General features: G+C 56.9%; 1 protein-coding gene across 1 annotated transcript; it reads left to right on the top strand.

The window, feature by feature from the left end:
- Nucleotides 1–12,649: 12,649 nt before the first annotated feature.
- LOC140594775 (eukaryotic translation initiation factor 4E-binding protein 1) lies at nucleotides 12,650–13,440 on the top strand. Its single transcript, XM_072731285.1, has one exon. It carries the CDS (start codon nucleotides 12,659–12,661, stop codon nucleotides 13,013–13,015), a length of 357 nt encoding a protein of 118 aa, XP_072587386.1. The 5' UTR covers nucleotides 12,650–12,658; the 3' UTR covers nucleotides 13,016–13,440.
- Nucleotides 13,441–19,864: the final 6,424 nt, after the last annotated feature.

The following is a 19,864-nucleotide window of genomic DNA, read 5'->3' as shown; positions in this document are numbered from 1 at the left end:
GGTGTGCGCTGTTAGGGCTCGGCCACCGATATAAAGTGCAATAAGGCTGCACCCGAACCCGTCGAGGGGACCTGAAGCTCGGCGTGCGAATGTGCTGAAGGGGCCGGCTGCCGAGCCTCTGCAGGCTCCCTGCCAGTAACCGGATTTCTGGGAACATCTGCTTCGGGGGACCGTCCACTTTGCATTTACCTTTTGTACAACGGCAGCTGTTGGGGAGTCCCATGGAGCTGTCGAGCTGCAAAGCACGAAATGGGAAATGGCACATGGGAGGCAACGAGGACGCCCGGGGTAGCCTGTTTGGCAAGAGGAATCGTCAACCAAATCCTGGCCAAGGATTTCAGGAAGTGGGGCCCCGTCTGCTGCTGCCAGGGGGAACCCACCCTCCTGGCCACATACGCCCTTGTATTTAAGGGTCTGAGATTTTATATAACTTACCTTCATTCTGACGACTGGAAAGCGTATCTCAGGATATAGGTAAGAAGGGGGTGTTGGGGGGGGAGGTTCCTAGTTTTGGGGGCCAAGATGTCACCCCACACAGCTGTTCCTACCCATCCTCTGTCTCATCACCACTAAACCTAACCCTAACCCTAACCTTAACCCTAACCTCAACCCCAACCCTAACATTAACCCTAACAATACCCTAACCTTAACCCTACCCTAACCCTCACCTTAACCCTCACCCTAACTCTAAACCTACCATAACCCTGACCCTAAACTCAACTGCAACCCCAACCTTAACCCTAACCCTAACACCTAAACCTAACCCTAACCCTAACCCTAACCCTAAACATAAACTCTAACCCTAACCCTAACCCTAACACTAACCTCAACCCAACCCTAACCCTAACCCGAACCCGAACCCGAACCCTAACCCTAACTCTAACCCTAACCCTAACCCGAACCCTAACCCTAACCCTAACCCTAACCCTAACCCTAACCTCAACCCAACCCTAACACTTAACCCTAACCCTACCATGAACTCTAACCCTAACACTAACTATTCTCTAAACTTAATCCTAACCCTAACCCTAACCCTAACCCTAACCCCTAACCCTAACCCTAACCCTAACCCCTAACCCTAACCCCTAACCCTAACCCTAACCCTAACCCTAACCCCTAACCCTAACCCTAACCTTCACCTTAACCCTACCCTAACTCCTAACCCTAATCCACCCTCCTAACCCCAACCCTAACCCTCACCTTCACCCCAACCCCAACCCTCACCCTACCCCACCCCTGCCATCACCCCAAGGAGGCCCTCCCCGCCCACCTTGTCTGAAGCCCCTGACGCTCTCCCCTTTCCCTGACTCACATTTTTATTTACCTGCTCAGGGGCTTACCGTGCTCTGTTCCTGTTGGGACGTGGGCCCCGGGGGCAGCCAGGGCCGTGGGCCTCCCACGCGGGTCGGGGCTGAGGCAGCCCACCCCGGCACTGACGACCTGGGCCCCGCGGTGCGGGACAGACACGCCGGATCGGATTGGAAACGCTCCTCTCATAGCCCACGGCCGCATCTAGGACGGGACACGGGAGCCCGAGAAGGGGGAGCCGCCCCCCGGCCCCGGCCCCGGCCCCGCCGTCGCTGCCTCGCGGAGCTGTCTGTGCCCCTCGGGCCCGTCCCAAGGTGCCAGCCGGCGCCACGGAGCTGCAGGGCCCGGGCTGCCAGCGCCCCCCACCGGAGCCGCACCTGCCGCCACGGCGACAGGCCGTCCCTTAGCAGCCACGATGGGCGGCATCTGCCCAAAGGACGCGTGTTTACTCGTTGGGGCCAGGCCTCCCCGTAGGCGCCGGCGGCTTCCGGGCCAGGCAAACAGCAGGGGGCTAATAATGATGGCGTTTGACTTGCCCGAGACCTTCCCTTGGCAACGTGCACATCGGTCCCACTTGTGCCCGGGAGGCTGGAGGGAGGAGGAGGACGGAGGCTGTGATGCCGACCCGGGCGCACAGGAAGGTGGCGGGGGGGGGGGGGGGTGTCCAGGTCCCGCGCCGGGACAGGGGGGTCTGATGAGCCGCTCGGCCGGGTGCCCCGATGAGGGTGGGCCCCGCCGTGGCGGGGACATCGAGGCCGCGCTCCACCCCGGGCAGGAGCTCCGACCGCGCCCAGTCCGTCGCCGGGTATAATCTCCCAACAGCTGAGACGCGCTGCCCGCGGCCGCCGGGGATCCAGGGGAGCAGACCCGGGCTCCGGTCAGTGGCGCGTGTCAGGGACCCGACTAGGCCCCTACGGCTTCCTTCTCGACCTCACGTCCCTCCTTTGCCAGATCCTCGACTCTGGGAAAACTGCTTCAAAACAAACAAGCAAAAAAAGACGCAAGTAAAGGACAGAGTCCGGCGACATCATCCGCTTGTTCGTCCTCCGAAGCCAAGGAGCCGGGGGACCCGGTTCGACGCGGCCTCGTAAACGTCCATCGGGTGCCTGCGGCTCCGGGCGATGCCGGGCGTCCCGGTGACTCGGTGACTTCGACATCAGCGGGACCCCGACGTCGCCCCCGTCGCCCTGCTGGGATGCAGGGGTGGCGGCCGTGGGTCCCTGCCCACCTCCCCGGTCGCCGTCCCTGGTGCCTCCGCGCCCTGAGGTCCGTCACCCTGCGATGCCTCCCCAGCTGCCGTCGGGAGCCCAAGGCCCTGGGCTTGCAGGGCCCACGGGAGCAGACGGTGGGGTCGGCGCCCCCCGAGGACTCCCCGCCCAGGACCCGCGAGGTCCCTGCCACCCGCCACAGGGCTCCACGTTGCCCTGCTGGTTGCCGGCCCAGAACCTGGACCCCACGGGACTCGGGAGACCTGCCACTGGGCCCCGGGAAGCCGCCTGCACCCCTTCCTCGTCTGCCCGGAAAGGAGGGTCCCGTGGGTGCTAGTGGGCATGAGGTCGAGCTGCGGGTGGGGGCCTGGGGCCGACGCCACTTGGGAATGGGTCCAGGCACCAGGCCCTTCGGTGTCCCCGTCCTTGGACCCAGCTCTGGCCACCGGCTCCATCAGGCCTCGCCCCTCCCCCCCGGAGCCCCGCGGACGTCCTGCAGGAGCACCCACGGCGAGCGGCCACCCACCCACCCGACCCGACCAACGGCTCCCGCTCCAGGCTCCGGCGCCTTCGGGTCCACGGGGGAGCACGGTGGAAACCGTCACGTCACGGGTTTCCCGGAGTAGGCTTGGCAGCTTCTGTCGGCCTCCTTCCCTGGCCTCTCTTCCTCCCCTTCCTCCCTCCCTGACCTCCCTCCTCCCCCTCCCTCTTCCCTGGCTGCCCTCCTCCTCCTCCTTCACCCCCATCCTCCATCCTTCCTCCCCCTCCCCTTCTCTCCTCCTCCATCCTTCCTCCCCCATCTGACCTCCCTCCTCCCTCTCTGACGTTCCTCCTCTCCGTCCTCCCTCCCTGGCCTCCCTCCTCCTCCGTCCTCCCTCCCTGGCCTCCCTCCTCCTCCTCCTTCCTCCCTGGCCTTCCTCCTCCCCTTCCTTCTTCCCTGGCCTCCGTCCTTCTACTCCTCCTTCCTCCCCCTCCCTCCTCCCCCTCTTCCCTCCCTGACCTCCCTCCTCTCCATCCTTCCTCCCTGGCCTCCCTCCTCCCTCCTTGGCCTCCCTCCTCCTCCCTCCTCCCTCCCCCACCTGACCTCCCCCCTCCCCCCTGATGCTGCGCAGCTGCTAACGTCTCCGACATGGAGACTTTCTTCTCGACGCTGACACAGGGCTGAGGGGCCGTGGGCAGGGAGCTCTGTTCTCGTTCCTCCTCTGATGGCCCCTGTTTCTTTGTCCAGACTCATCTGTGTTCAAGCGTCACCTTCTCTCTTGCCGACGGGGACCGTCAGCCGCCCTCCCCGCCCCCCCACTGCACCTGCCCACCGGCACACGGCACATGGGTGGGACCAGGGGGAGGTGGTAAGGATCTCAGCTTGCTTTGGGGGACGGGCTTGGGGCTCACGCGGACACTAGGACGCCCCTCGTCTCCTGACCTCCCGCGATCCCCGGGGTAGGAGGCCCTGGTGACAGCGCAGCCCCCCCCCCCCCCCACGCGGAGATCGGGGCAGCGGGGCCGGGAGCACGGCTGAATGCTGCACGGTGGAGCCTGGGGCCGGGGCCCTGCAGCGGCTCAGAGCAGCGAGGGAGGCAGAGAAAGGCGGCGGGGGGCACCGTGCCCACGAAGGGCCTCGACCCCACGGGGTCTGCTGGGCAGGTGACGAGCTCTGGGCCGGTCCCGTGGGTCGCCTGGGCCCGCTGTCTGCAGACTCGGGGAAGGGCCTTGCAGGGGTCGTATCCCCGGGGTCTCCCCAGGGCCCCGGTGCCTCCCGTCCTGGGCTCGCCTTCTAGGTTTGCTCCGTCACTGCTGGGGTCCCGTTCCCCAGTCCCGGGTCTGCGGGCAGGGGTGCGGCCTCACAGGCGGGCAGTGCCGGCCGCAGCTCTGCATCCAACCAGGCGGCTGGCCCGGCCTCCGCATCGGGGGCCTCCGGGCAAGTCCCACTGCTGTGCTCGGAGCATCTGCGTCCCCAGCGGCCCGGCCCGGGGTATCGGCGGCTCGCCCGCAGCAGCGCACCCCCAGGCCGGAGCCTGTGGAGCGACCAGGCTGCAGTCCGGGCCGCTGTCCTGAGCCGGAGCCGCCCACTTGCTACCTCGCACAGGACGGGCTGCCTGGGACCTCCGTGGGGCCATCGCGACCGCAGTCCACGCGCCGAGCCCGGGCGGCATCACTGGAGGTCGTCTGCACGACGGGCCGTGCCTGATTTCCCGGACGCGGGGGGGCTCGTCCCACAAAGTGTCCGCGAGGCCTGGGCCGCCCCGAAGGCGCTCTGGCTAATTTGCATCCTGTGAGGACGCGGCCCCTTCTCCACGGGGCTGTCCCGTCGAAACGACGATAAACGGGAAACCCCGGACGCGTGACTTTAACGGGCGTCCGAGTGCGCTCGGAGGGATTGGAGTACGTTGGACAAAACTTCTCTCTTGCGCTTCATAAACCCTAAGGGGCGCCGACATCTCGGAGATGCTGGCGCTCCACAGCCACGTGCCCGCCGTGCGTGGAAGATCACACGTGGGCACCCGCGGAGCGTGGTGCTGGGCGCGGTCGGTCCCGGCGGTCAGAGCGGCCGAGGGGCCTGTTCCCCAGGGACGTGCGAGGTCCCCCGCCGCCCCCGGCTTCCCCACAGAGAGCCCTCCTATCCCCGTCTCCCCGACCTTGGGGCACGCCTGGGGCCACCCAATACCACGACTGCTAGACACGCTCGGTGCCTCGGTGCGTGTGGGGTGGCCACGCGGCGCCTCCGCTTCTGCTGTCCTCAGCCCCCGGAGCAAGGAAAGCGTCACTGTTTTTTGGCTTATGGGTGAAAAACGAAAGGACAGAGGCGCTCGGTCGCTTGCCGTGGGCACCGCAAAGGAAGACGGGACACGCCCGGGGCCACCAGGCTCCACACCCATTTGCAAGTCACCAGGTGTGTTTGGAACAGGCTGCGCGCACACGGGGACGACGGGTGTGGGAAGGCCGGTCTCTGCAGACGCACCAGCAGGTGCTTCCAGAGGCCGCACCGCCGGTCCTTGACCCCCGCCCCCCACGGTGACCCCAGAAGTCCCACCGTCGCTCCCTCGGTGCCCGACACCCGCAACCAGGCCTCGTCCCTTCAGTGCGGGGCCAGCGCCTGTAGCTCGTGCTCTGTTCCCGACACTTCCACGGGACAGAGAGCCGGGCCCCCTGTGACCGGGCCCCCGCCGTGACCCGGGTCTCGTTCCCACAGGAGGCCGCCGCCAGCAGAGTGTGCAGACAATGGGCCCCCACGGCCCTTGACGCCTGGTGTGAACGTGCTTCGGCACACGAGGGGGCCACCCTTCCTCCCCTGGTGCACAGCCTGAGGCTCCTCAGGGTTCAGGCCTACGGACAAGCCGTCGGTCGCCAACGGCCGGCTCTCATCTGGACTCCCCCGCTAGTCCGGACGCCCCGCAGGCCGATTCGGCTCCCGGGAGTCACGTCCACACGGGGGACGGGGATGCTCTCCTGGAGGCCGACGCTGTGCCCTCCGTTACAGGGCGTACAGGGCGGCCGTCTGCAGGCCCCGAAGCCCCACGCTGAGGTCCCAGGCCCGAGGTGCTGGCGTCAGGCGGGGGGTCCTGGCACGGCCTGCCTTCGCGGGGGTGACAGCCCCTAAGAGACCCCGGAGGCTCCGGGTGACGGAAACCCAGCCTTGGTGGGAAGGACTCCCCCCCGCTCGGCTCCAGTTCGGCTCCTCCACCTCCCATCCTGCCCGGTTCACGGGATTGGGCCCCGCAGGGACCTCCCAGGTTCCCGGGTCCGACGTGGTCGCATCAGCCGCCCCGAACCTCGCGTCTCTCCCCCGCCCGCGGTTGCGTGGCCTGGACAGTCGCCTTGGACGTTAAGCGGTCGCCGCGGGGCCGGAGCCCGGGAATCAGGACGGGGCCCGTCTGCAGCCCTAACACGTCCACGCACACACAGGACCGCAGACGCAGACGCGCGGTGCTTTTTACCGTAAAGGCTTTTTACCGAAGCATTTTTAAGCTGCAGAGGTTTCCCACAAGCTGGTGAAAAATCGCTCGCTACCGGACACCCAGCTTATTGGCAGAAACCCCGCAACCCGGTGCGTCGGCAGCCAGCTTGGTGACCAGCCCCTTCCGTGCGCGTGGCTCAGTATTACCCATCTTGGCCAGCTCTGCAGTGGGCCTCGGTCTGCTTCCGCCCTCGGGCTCCGGGCTGGTGGGAGGTGAGCGGGGGCCCCCGACACTGGGTGCTGGGACCTGATGGCTGGGGGGGGGAGGGGGAGGAGGAGCAGGGGAGGGGGTAGAGGAGGGGGAGCAAGGGAGGAGGGGAGGGGGGAGGAGGGTGGGGAGGAGGGAGGAGCAAGGGAGTGGGAGCAGGGGAGGAGGGGGAGGAGGGAGGGGAAGAGGAGGGGAGGAAGGGAGGGTGGGGGAGGGCGGGGGGACAGACTGTGTGGTCCGGGCTGGAATCTCACATTCAGAGCAGAGAGGTTAGGGCCTCGGGCCTCGCGCTGCAGCGCTGCAAGAGCAGATTTGAAGAGCCCAGGACGCATGTGCACACCGTCCCGTGATTCACGGCGGTCACGGGAGCCCAGTGTGCGCCGCCCGGAGGAGAGGGGGCCGATGGGAGGTGGGATCCTTGTCGGTCTATACCCGCACAGGATAAATCAGGACGCTGTGCTGTGTGGCCATGACGGGTGTGAGCGCCGGGAGCAGCGGCTGCAGGGAGGAGCCTGGACGTTGGGCTGGACGGCAAGACGGGCGGCGGTGTCACCATGGGGCCCCTGTCCACCCCCAGCAGGAAGCCACAGCGCTGTGACCCCAGAAGCCTGCACTGAGCAGCCTGGGGAGCGGACGACAATGTTTGCAAGGACCAGTGGAGTCGGTGCATCCGGAGGCCTCTGGGGCTCAGTTTCCCTCCCTGGGGCCCCTTCTCGGGAGGCCCCTCAAGAAGAGGCTTCCTTGGCTTTCTTTAGACGAAACTCCCTGCACCCCAGTCCCGCGTCTCTTGGGCGCACAGAGAACCCCACCCTCACACTGAGCAAGGGGTCGCTGGGCACCTGCTACAGGCCGGGTGTGAATGGGGCTGTGTCCCGGAGGTCTGAGCTAGGGGGACAGAGGCGTGACTCTGGGGTGGGCGGGGCCTCCTCAGGACGCGGCCCGGCCCGGCCTCACGTGGTGCCTGAGGAGTGACCTGCGGTGACCAGCTCTAGTCCAGGGTCTGCAGAGTTTGCCCCACAAGGATGCACCCCGTTTCCTGTAGGAGCGCGGGGCTGCTCAGGGTCACCGGGGATCCTCAGCCCTGGCTGCGGCCGCAGGGACCAGTCGACTCCTGTCTGCGCTCGACTGCGCGGCGACCCGCAAGCAGCAGCTCCACGCCCTCGGTCATGTTCCCGATTAATCACCCGGGAGAGGAGCGCCGGGGGCTCAGCCGTGGGGCATATGCCCTCGGCCCAGGGCGTGACCCCGGGGTCCTGGGATCGAGTCCCACGTCGGGCTCCCTGCATGGAGCCTGCTTCTCCCTCTGCCTGCGTCTCTGCCTCTCTCTCTCTCTCTCTGTGTCCCCCGACCCGGGGGCTGAGGGGAGCTGCCCCCCGAGGCGCCTGCGCCGGGTCCTCCTGGGACGGGTCCGAGGCCGACTCTCGTCTTCTCACCTGGCCCAGGAGGCCGAGCTCAGCGCCCACAGTGACACCTGCTCCCGCTCGGGTGGCTCCACCAGCCCCCCCGGCCTGGGGTCACGTCCGGGGCAATCTGGAGCGTCCCCGGGGTGGCTCCTGGGCTAGGGGCTATTGGGAGGCTCCGGGGCCCGGGGACGCTGGGCCGGGCCGGGCTGGGGGGGAGATGTTCTGAGAGCTGGACAGGAAGGCCCGCGGCATGATGGGAACACGCACAGGGAGCTCGTGGCTCAGGACAATTGGAGGACGATGGCACCGGGAACCGAGGCACGTGGCTCGAGGGGGAGGGGGCTGAACACCTGCCCGTGGAGGGGGAACGTCGCCTGCCGAATGTGGACGTGCCGTGCTTGGGGACGGGCGCTGTGGAGGCGGGGGGGGGGGGACCCCGGCAGGTGGGCCCAGCCCAGCTCTTGTGAGCTCACGGGGTGGGGGGCGGTGTTGAAGGGCCCCAAGGTCGTGTCCCGCGTCCTCCCACCCCCTGGGTGCCCCACAGCACCTGGCGGCGTCCCTCATGCTTGTGGGGTCAAGGGTCAAGGCTCCTTTGCCTCTTCCCTCCCTAGAGACAAATGCAACCAAATATAAATGCATGAATGGCTGCAAACTGGTATTGTTACTTAAATCTAACTTTTTGGCCATTAATCCTGCAAATATGTCTATTCTTAGATGGCTGCAGTTAGCAATTTGCTGCTTGTCGTAATGGTCATAAGAAGCAGAAAATATTATCAAATGACTTACAGAGAAAATAATCTCATAATGTTAGAGCTTTTTCTCCGTGGCATTAGGATCAAGTGCTGGCTGAGCCCAAGTGCTTGACAGGACCTGGGGCTCAGGGGTCTGGTTGTGGGGAGCAGTCACATGACCGGCGATAAACACTTAAGAGAACTGACAGAGGCACTTTAATTTTTCTTGAAATAAATTCATCTTGGAAGATTTAACTGTAGGGCAGGAGGACATTCTTTAAGAGCCAAAAGACTCGGGTTCAAGCCCAGATCTGCTCAATGTCCATACCATAACCTAAGCCTGTCTTGCTTGGGGCCACAATATTTTGCTGACTTACAGCCTTATGCAGGGAACTTTCTCTTACCTTACCCAACTCCAGCCATCGTAAACTCTTCTGAAAGGTTCTCATTAATTAGTAAAAGCCTAATTCCAGGCCCTGACCTTTACCTAGAGTATAGTGAGAGCATCAAGAATGCTTACAATGAAAGCACACAGAGATAAGAGGATAAACATCATGATCTCATGGGGGAGACTTGGAACCCCAAAGGTCAGCAAAGGGACCAGAGATTAAGTCATTATAGAGTTCTCCAAAAGTAAGGTTTGTAAGGAGTACTTTTAGCTGTTTACTTTACAAACAAGACCATGTAGAAAACCTCACACTCATTCTCCCTTTCTGTAAGTGCTGCATGGACAAAGCTCATGACTTAGAGAACAACCCTTGGGACCCTCTCCCTCCTGCAAGAAGCCTTTCTTCCCTCTTTCAGGCTGGTCTAGATTTTTTGGAAAAATTTCTAGGCTATTTATATTCATGCTTGCATGAGCCAACTCTCATGATTGAGTTTCACTTCTTACAATGTGAACATGTTTCACAGGTGCCCACAAGGTCCCAGTCCCTGAGTTAAGGGCAAAAAGACAAAACAAAAAGGTGCGTCCTGCTCATTCCAGACTCGCTGGCTTATTCACTGTGCCTCTGATATCCCAGGCAGGTCCCTGCCTCCAGATCTTGACAAATCTGTCCAAAATGCACTCCTAGAGACATCTGCCCGGCTCCTATTATACCCCTTTTAGGTCTTTCTCAAGTCTTTTTTCTGTAGTAAGATCAAGAGGCCTCATGAAATTTTAACTTACCCTAATCCCAAATCTTGCTCTCCAGCTCAGTGCTAACCTTGAAAAATCACAGCACACACTCCCAGTACAGCCTGGAAGTCACGGAAGAAAGTAAAACAGAACTAAAGCTCTCTCGCTGGCTTCCAAAAAGCTGTCATTGTTTGGTCATTCTAGTGGTTCCCTAAAGGACTCCTCTTGAAAGGCCATATGTACTTGACCTGACTTAAAACTTTCCCAGTGTAAAAATCCTTCTCCCCAGAGAGTATTTGTTGAAAACAATTTAGAGGCAAGTGTTTTAACTTTTCAGATGCCTGAGATGGTGGATTAAATTTGGAACAATCCTATTATTCTAACTGAAAAGCTTAAAAAGACAAGCTTACAGGAACTTTGAACATTTCTGACATATTCCTGGAAACTAGAGAGCCACATACATACCCAGGGCTGTACACATATTCAGAAAGGAATTGAAAAGGCTCTAAGCTCTTGCTTCTGGTTGACCCCGAGGCTCTGCACAAGCAGGAAATGAAGGCTAAGGCAGAGTTGTTAATTGCCTGGTTGAGTATTCAAGGCATGCCCCAACATACATGCAGAGCTCCTCGAAGCAGACCGGGAGGTTTACTGGTTCCAGGGGTTTAGGGAAATCTCTCTCTCATAACTAGTAAGCTCAAATAGATCCACACAATGTAATGAAACTGTCAAAAGACAAAGACAAGGAGAGAATCTTGACAGTAACAAGAGACAACGACTCATTATATACAAAGGAATCTCAATAAGATTAACAGTTGATTTCTCACACAAAACCACGGAGGTCAGAAGGCAGAGGACTGACCCATTCAGAGTGCTAAAAGAAAGACTGCTGACCAATAATTCTGTATTCAGGAAAACTATTATGTAAAATGAAGGAGAAATTAAGACATGCCCCAGAAAACTGCATACCAACAAATCAGATAACCTAGACGAAATGGAAAAATGTCTAGTAAGTCACAAGCTACTAAAACTGACTCAAAAAGGAATAAAAAGCCTAAGTGGACCTCTAAGAAGCAATCAGATTAAATTAACACAAATTTCATTAGCACCACTCCTTCAAAAACTCTTCCAGAAACAAACACTTTCTAATTTATTTTCTGAGGCCATTATTACTCTGATACCAAAACTAGACAAAGATATCATAAAAAACTACAGAAAAATATTCCTTATGAGTAGAGATACAAAATTCTCAACAAAATACCAGTGAGTGAACAAAATCCAATAGCACATAGGTTGTGAGCTAAATTGTGGCATAGACATCTCCACCACTCATTTTTCTCCCCCCTAAACATCAATTTGAACAACTGTATGTGCACAAAATACCTTCGTAAGAGCCAAGGATTGTAGGTGAGGGATTTCAGGACTGCAGTAAAGCACATAAATAAGAAAAGGCACATCCAGGCGGGTAGGACGGAAGGCTTTGTAGACAGACATATACAAAACAGTCCATCTAGTGGCAACAGACTGCCATTTTTCTCGAGGGCACAAGGAATATTCTTCGGACAGATCATATGTTAAGTCACGAAACAAACTTTAAAAAATGTAAGAAGATTTAAATCGTACCAAGTACCTTTTCAATCAAAATGGTAAGAAACGAGAAATCAATAACAGGAGGAAAACCTGCAAATTCATAAATGTGTGAAAATTAAATAACACATTTTTGAACGACTAATGGGTCAAAGAGGAAAATCAAAAAGTATCTTGGAATAATGAAAATGGATACACAAAACACCAAAACTTACGGGATGCAGCAAAAGCGTTTCTAGGTGGAACGCTTATAGGAATAAATGCCTAAATTAAGAAAGAAGAACGATCACAAGTAAACAACCTAACTTTATTCCTCAAGGAGCTAGAAAAAAGGAAAATATTAAGCCCAATGTTTGCAGACGGAGGAAAATAGCAAAGATCAGAACAGAGATAAATGAGATAGTGACCAGAAAAACAATAGAAAATATCAAGGAAATAAGAGCTCACTCTTTGAAAAGATAAAGAAAATTGAAGCTTTAAATTATACTAAGAAAAAACCAGGCAAGATTCAAATAAATAAAATAAAATAAAAAATGAAAAAGAGAGACCTTATAACTGACGCAACAGAAATACAGAGACTACTATGCCGACAAATTGGATAAACTAGAAGAAATAGATAAATTCTCAGTCTCTTCAACAATGGTGTCGGGGCAATTGGACAGCCACATTCAGAAGAATGAAACTGGACTGTTTTCTGACACATTTTTGTGTATACAAAAATAAACTCAAAAGGGATAAAAGGCCTACATGTGAGACAGGAATCCATCAAAATCATAGAGAACACAGGCAGCCTGCTTCTCCCTCTGCCTGTGTCTCTGCCTCTCTCTCTCTCTCTCTCTCTTTCTCTCTCTCTCTCTCTGTGCCTATCATAAATAATAAATAAAAGAAAAAAATTTAAAAAAGAATGAAGTTGGACCCTTACTTTAATTCACTCACAAAAATTAACTTGAAATGGATTAAAGATTTAAATGGCAGATCTGAAACCCTAAAAACCCTTGAATAAAGTAGGAAAAAGTCTCCTTGACCTTGTTCTTATTGATGCTTTTTTTTGGAAATGCCACCAAAAACACTAGAAACAAATAAAAACATTAACACGTTGGACTACATCAAACTAAAAAGCCTTGGCTCGGGCGCGCGGGAGACCATGTCCGGAGGCAGCAGCTGCAGCCAGACCCCTAGCCGGGCCATCCCCGCCACTCGCCGGGTGGTCCTCGGCGACGGCGTGCAGCTGCCGCCCGGGGACTACAGCACCACCCCCGGCGGCACGCTCTTCAGCACCACCCCGGGAGGTACCAGGATCATCTATGACCGGAAGTTCTTGATGGAGTGTCGGAACTCGCCTGTGACCAAAACACCCCCGCGGGACCTGCCCACCATTCCCGGGGTTACCAGCCCTGCCAGTGAGGAGCCCCCAACAGAGCCCAGCCAGAACCACCTGCGCAACAGCCCAGAAGATAAGTTGGCCGGTGGTGAAGAGTCACAGTTTGAGATGGACATTTAAAGGACCAGCCATTGAATAATGCCTCTGGGCCCCCTGACCCTTCTCAGGAGAAGAGTCGTACCAGCCAGGCCTTTTGCAAGTCATAATCCTGTGCAGGCATTGAGTATAGGGTCGGACATCCTGGCCCTCTGCTCCCTCACTCAGGGCACCTGCTCCCCCTTCCTCTTCATGAACGGATACCAGCGGATACCTCCATGTGCCTCCATTCATGCAGGTGCTTCCACCTTAAAGGGAGTGACTATGATGAGCACACCCTGCAGCCCAGGGCCAGGATTGGACTCGGAGGAGCTCTTCTGAATGATTATCTGGCTCTTCTAGCCCCATCCTCTGGGAGCACACCCACCCCTTCCTTAGGTTGGTGTGCATGGGAAAACTCTCCTCCCCCTTCTTCCCCAAGAGAGGAAATAAAAGCCACCTTCGCCCTAAAAAAAAAAAAAAAAAAAGCCTTGGCTCATACAAGAAACAACAGACAAAAATAGGAAAGGTAACATATGAAATGGGAGAAGATAATTGCAAATCATAATCTTATCATGTGTTATTATGCCAAATATATGTGGAAGTCATCCAACTCAAGAGGAAAGAATCGAATAATCGGATTCAAGTAGGTGGAGAAGCTGAACGGATTCCCCCCCCCCAAAAAAAGACATCTAAATGGCCATCAGGTACATGAAAAGATGCTCAGTATCGCTAACAACCGTGGAAATGCAAATGCAAATCTCAGGTGAGATTCCTGTTGGAATGACTATTATTGAAAAGGCAGGAGATGACATGTGTTGGCAAAGATGGGGGGGATGAAGGGGGCCCCTGGGCACGGTTGTTAGGACTGTAAATTGGTGCAGCCATTATGGAAAACCTTGTGCAGGTCCCTCAAAAAATAAAAAAAATAGAACTACCGTGCGACTCCGCAATCCCCCCGTGGGTAAATATCCAGAAGGAATGAGAGACAGATCCGTACTTCAGGCTCTTCGCAGCTTTATTCACGACACCCCGAGTGCCTCCTGCCTGATGAGTGGATAAGGACGTCGTGAGATATACATACATATGCAATGAAACATTATTCGGCCATAAAATAGGAAAAAAAAAAGGTCTTGCCCCTGTGACCACATGGATGGCCCCTGAGGGCATCATGGCAAGCGAAGTAAGTCAGACAGAGAAAGACAAACTCCGTGTGATCTCACATGTGGGATCTAAAAAAGCTGAACCCCCAAAAGTAAAATAAATAAAATAATAAAAAAGCGGAACCCGTAGAAACAGACTAGAACGGTGGTTGCCGGGGGCTGGAGGGAAGGGAAGGAAATGGGGAAGATGTTGGTCAAAGGATCCAAATGTCAAGTATTGAAATGAATGATTTCTGGATATCTGAAGCGCGGCCTGGTGACTGTAGTTCACAAAACTGTGTTATGGACGGAAAATGTGCCAAGAGCTCGTACACACACACACACACACCCTGTGAAGTGTCGGAGGCGTTAAGTCGCCTTCCGTGGCCGTCATTTCCCGATATTCGTGTGTATCAGAGCCCCGGGGTGGGCACCTTAAGCCCCGGTGCGTTATACGTCAAGAATATCCCAATAACGCTGGAAGGGAAATCCAATGACACACAAGAAGGATCATATCCCGCAGATAAGTGGGATTTTTCTCAGGATTGTGAGTCTGGTTCAGTATGGGGAAAAGAAAAATCCATCAGTGCGATGCGGCCTATGAGTAGAACAAAGGGGGAAAACGGCACGATCGTCTCAACGGAGACACAAAAAGCACTTGACGGAATTCAACCCCGTTTCATGGCGCAGAACACTCAGCCAAGAGTAACAGGGAGAACTTCCTAAACCTGGTAAACCGCATCAGGGGGCAACCATTCAGTGCTGTGCTGGAGGCTCTAAGGGCAAAGCAGGCGAGAGAATTAATTGAATGTACGAGACGGAAGAGGAGAATGAAAGTGATACTCGTAGGGGACACGGTCACATCTATATGACCCCAAGGACCACGCGTGCGCGCACATGAGTCAATAAAGGAATCCATCAAGGTCTCAACATAGGAGACAAATATACACAAAAATGGGTTGTATGTCTGTACTGTTATTTTGGATGACAATCCGAAAATGAAATTAGGAAGATAATTCTAATAGCATCAGAAAGGATAAAAAAATAGAATTTATTTATTTATTATTATTATTTTTAATAGAAATTATTATTATTATTATTTAATATTTTTATTTAATTATGATAGTCACAGAGAGAGAGAGAGAGGCAGAGACATAGGCAGAGGGAGAAGCAGGCTCCAAGCACCGGGAGCCTGATGTGGGATTCGATCCTGGGTCTCCAGGATCGCGCCCTGGGCCAAAGGCAGGCGCCAAACCGCTGCACCACTCAGGGATCCCTATTATTATTTTTAATAGAATTATTTAATAGCAACAAAAAGGATAAAAAAATAGAATTTATTTATTTATTTATTATATTTTTTAATAGAAATTATTATTATTTTTTAATAGAATTATTTAATAGCATCAGAAAGGATAAAAGATAGAATTTATTTATTTATTATTATTTTTAATATAAATTATTATTATTTTTTAATAGAATTATTTAATAGCATCAGAAAGGATAAAAAATAGAATTTATTTATTTATTTATTTATTTATTTATTATTATTATTTTTTTAATAGAAATAGAAATTAATTAGAAATGTGGGGATCCCAGGGGGCTCAGCGATTGAGCATCTGCCTTCGGCCCAGGGCGTGACCCTGGGATCCTGGGATCGAGTCCCGCGTCAGGCTCCCCGCATGGAGCCTGCTTCTCCCTCTGCCTGTGTCTCTGCCTCTCTCTCTGTGTCTCTCTTGAATAAATAAATAAAATATTCAAAAAAAATCACTTAATGAAAAAAATAGGAGTCTTGTACACTGAAAATCAAAAAACCCTGGTGAGAGAATTTAAAGACCTAAGTAAATGGAAGGACCAGTATGCAGGGACTGGGGACTTAATACTGTTAAAATGGCAATAGTCCCTCCAACTGACCTACAGAATAGGGCAGTTTCTGTCAAAATTCCAGCTTCATTGTTTCCCGTTTCCCCCTCTGTCCCCCCGGAAGCCGGCAAGCTGGCCTGAGATCCCTATGGAAAGGGGAAAGGGACCCCAGAGCGCGAAACATTCTCACAAGAGGACAGACCTGGAGTAGAGCAGCCCCGTGCACGCAGCTGCGGTTTCCGTCGCCTCGGTCGACCACGGGCTGAAGCCGGCGAGCCCGGGCCCTTGTGACCTCGCAGCGCCGCCCCGTCCCCTCACGTCTCGCCACACCGCACGTGATCACCCCACACCGTCCACAGGGAAGGGCGAGCGAGCGAGCGAGAGCCCACAGTCCCGTAACTACTGTGACCGTGAATTGTCATCACTGTTTTTATTTTCTTTTCGGTTATTATCGAGTTAGCCTCGTGCTGCACCTGCCCCGAGCTCTCAGGTCACACTCGATCCTATGTAGGGAAAAACTGTAGCATATCTACGTGGGGTTTGGGACTATTCACGATTTCAGGGATCCCCCGGGGGCCTGGGGTGTGTCCCCCATAGATAAAGGGGGGCCGCTGTGCGCACACTTGCCAGTTTCCAAACTTACTATACAGCTACACTAATCAAGATAAAAATAACATAAAAATACGTAAAAAGCGCGGAGAGTCTAAGAACAAACCCAAACCCACACATGTCCGGTGAATTGGTTTTCAACCAGGGCGCCAAGATGATTTAAAGGCTTGTCCAGGAATGGTCCTTTCGGGTATATGGAGCTTATGGCCCGGCGGTCGGGCTGGGGCCTGGGGACAGCGTCTCTAAGCCGAGGCCCGGCGTCTAGGTCTCTCCCCACGCGAGCCCCGCGCTGAATCCGCCCTCCTCCCTCGGCTCGGAGGCGCCCGGCCCGCCGTCTCCCTCAAGGTGGACCCCGCCGCCCTCCCCGGCCTCTCCGGTCCCAGACCCTGCCCCGTGGTGACGGCGCGGACGGACCGCGCAGCCTCACACCGAGGAGACGGGCCGGACGGAGAGACACGGGCATGCAGGACCCCACTCACACGGGGACTCTAAAATAAAATAAAAACAGCCGGAAGAGCAGCGGATGCCAGGCTTGGGGGCTGGGGGGGCGGGAGCTGCTGGTCACAGGCCACGGACTCCGGGTCCGGGTGGGTGACTTCGGGACAGCCCGGCGACTGAGCAGCTGGACCGTGTGCCGGGAAGTCACGAAGGGAGCACGTCTTACCTGTTCTTCCCCCAGAGCCCCACCGAGGTCACCACGTCGCGGGATCTGCGTGGATCGAATGCACTTGGGTGTGTGTCCATTGCCCCCGTAAGGCTGGGCAAGAGGAAAGTCTGGACGAAATGGTGAAGATCATTAATTTAATTTTAAAAAAGCAAAGGAAGAGCGGACTTTCCAAGCCACTGGTGGGCGGAGGTGGTGGGTCTGCGGGAGGAGGTCGCGGGGCTCCATCCTCCTTCCCGGGTGCGGCCATCTGGGTCCCCATCCGGAGTCCTCATTGCAGTCCCTCGGGGCTCCTCCGGCCCGGCCGGGTCTCCCATCGTGCACCTTCACTCGGGTGTGGGGCTCGTGGCCCCCCTGGGCCCGGCTCCGTCATTCTCCTAACCTAGTGGTTCCGGGCCCGGGACACAGACGTGCGGGAGGATTAGCACCCTCGGCCCTGAGCTGTCTCGGCACCGGCGGCCCACGGGCCGGATTTAGTCACTTGACCAGGAAGACGGCCCCAGGGTCCCCACACAGCTCCTGCCGTGGCCCCGGAGAGTGGGCCCGGGACACAGGCACCGCGCGGGGCCCCCGTGCAGGATGGGCGGCTCGAGGCACGGATTCCCCGGGACAAAGCTGCCGTCGTGGGGCTGGAGGCTCCCGGGCTCCCCCGCCGGCCCGGCCGCTCTCGGGGCCACGCTCCCTGTGTTGACTGCAGACATCGGTCCCTCGGAGGGACACGGTTTACACACAATAGGTCACCTGGGACTGCCTGCTGGGTGAGCAAGGCCCTGGGACTTCTCGTGATCAATGCCACGCGCAGTTGCTTGTTTAGGGACCTCGACTCCCCGGGAAGGCCGACGGGTCCGCGTCACCTCTGTCCCCGGCCTCTGGGCGGCCGCTTGCCAGGCGCTGGGGGAAAACCGATTTCCACCAAATCAGTAAGAAACAGGAAACGAGTTGTTAGTGGAAAACCGTTTTCTTTCATCTAATTCCAAACCCGGAAAGGTCCAGAGCACACGCCAATCCCAGAGGCCTTTGGGCGGCTGGTCCCCTGAGACCAAGGCTTTGTCACCGTGATGAGACTCCCAGGTTTTAAAAGATCCAGGTTCCGTCCTTGGTCTCGTCACCCTGCCCTTGAGGACTGATGTCCTCCCCGTGACGAGGACGGGGGTGAGGCCTGCCCTGCGCAGCGCACGACACCTGCGTGCAGCGTGGAGCATCCATCACGTCCCACACAGCGGCCCGGAGGCCAGTCCCTCACCCACTAGGCCGAGACGCAGCCCTCCCCTGTGCCACCCCACCAGGCCGCGCCCAGAGCGGCAGGAGCCTGGAGAGGAGACGTTCCCTGGTGGGGCACAGGAGCCGGTAGCAGGGAGGCTCTTGGCGAGGCCACACAGGGTCTGTCGAGGGATCCAGTTGGGCTCGGGGCTTCCTGGGGTTTGGCCAAGTAGCAGGGACTCAGTGACATCCTCCTCCCACCCCTGGGAGGCCTCTAGGAGCCCCTGGGAGGGCCTGGGAACCCCTGGGAGGGCACTGGGAGGTCCTGGGAGGTTATGGGAGGGCCCTGGGAGGTCCTGGGAGGTTATAGGAGGGCCTGGGAGCCTCTGGGAGGCCCTGGGGAGGCCCTGGGAGGTCCTGGGAGGTCCTGGGAGGCCCTGGGAGGTCCTAGGAGGTCCTGGGAGGCTCTGGGAGGGGCTGGGAGATTTTGGGATGCCCTGGGAGCCCCTGGGAGGGCCTGGAAGCCTCTGGGAGGCCCTGGGGAGGTCCTGAGAGGTCCTGGGAGTCCCTGGGAGGTTCTGAGAGGTCCTGGGAGTCCCTGGAAGGTCCTGGAAGGTTCTGGGAGGGGCTGGGAGCCTTTGGGAAGCCCTGGGAGGTTCTGGGGAGATCCTGAGAGGTCCTGGGAGGTCCTGGGAGCCCCTGGGAGCCCCCTGGGAGGCCCTGGGAGGTCCTGGAAGGCCCTGGGAAGTCCTGGGAGGTTCTGGAGGGCCTGGGAGCCTTTGGGAGGCCCTGAGAGGTCCTGGGAGCCCCTGGAAGCCCCTGGGAGGCTCTGGGAGGTCCTGGGAGGTCCTGAGAGGTCCTTGGAGGCCCTAGAAGGCCCTGGAAGCCCTTGAGAGGCACTGGGAGGCCCTGGAGGCCCTGGGGCTGGTGAGCAGGGAGCTGAGGTAATCTGCGGTGGCTCTGGAGGCTGATGGATTCATTCTGTGGGGGGTGGGGTGGGGGTCAGACTCCAGAAGGATGGAAACTCTATCAGCAAATGTGTGTGGGGCACTGACCGTAGGTGTGAGGCCAGCCTGCTAGGAGTGCCCTGCACACCCCTGCCCTTCCTGCCCGACAGCCTCACCCCCCCCGAATGGGACCCCAAATTCTCCAGGCTCGCTGCCCTTGGACCCCACGTACCTCTTACTGGGAGACTGCGCGTTTATTTTTATTTATTTATTTATTTATTTATTTATTTATTTATTTATTTATAAAATTTTATTTATTTATTCATGAGAGACACACACACACACACAGAGGCAGAGACACAGGCAGAGGGAGCAGCAGGCTCCATGCAGGGAGCCCGACGCGGGACTCGATCCCGGGTCCCCAGGATCCCGCCCCAGGCTGAAGGCGGCGCTAACCGGCTGAGCCACCGGG

The sequence above is a fragment of the Vulpes vulpes genome, chromosome 1 (genome assembly GCF_048418805.1).
Source record: "Vulpes vulpes isolate BD-2025 chromosome 1, VulVul3, whole genome shotgun sequence".
Classification (NCBI taxonomy): Eukaryota; Metazoa; Chordata; class Mammalia; order Carnivora; family Canidae; genus Vulpes; species Vulpes vulpes.
This window is presented reverse-complemented; position numbering and strand designations above follow the sequence as displayed.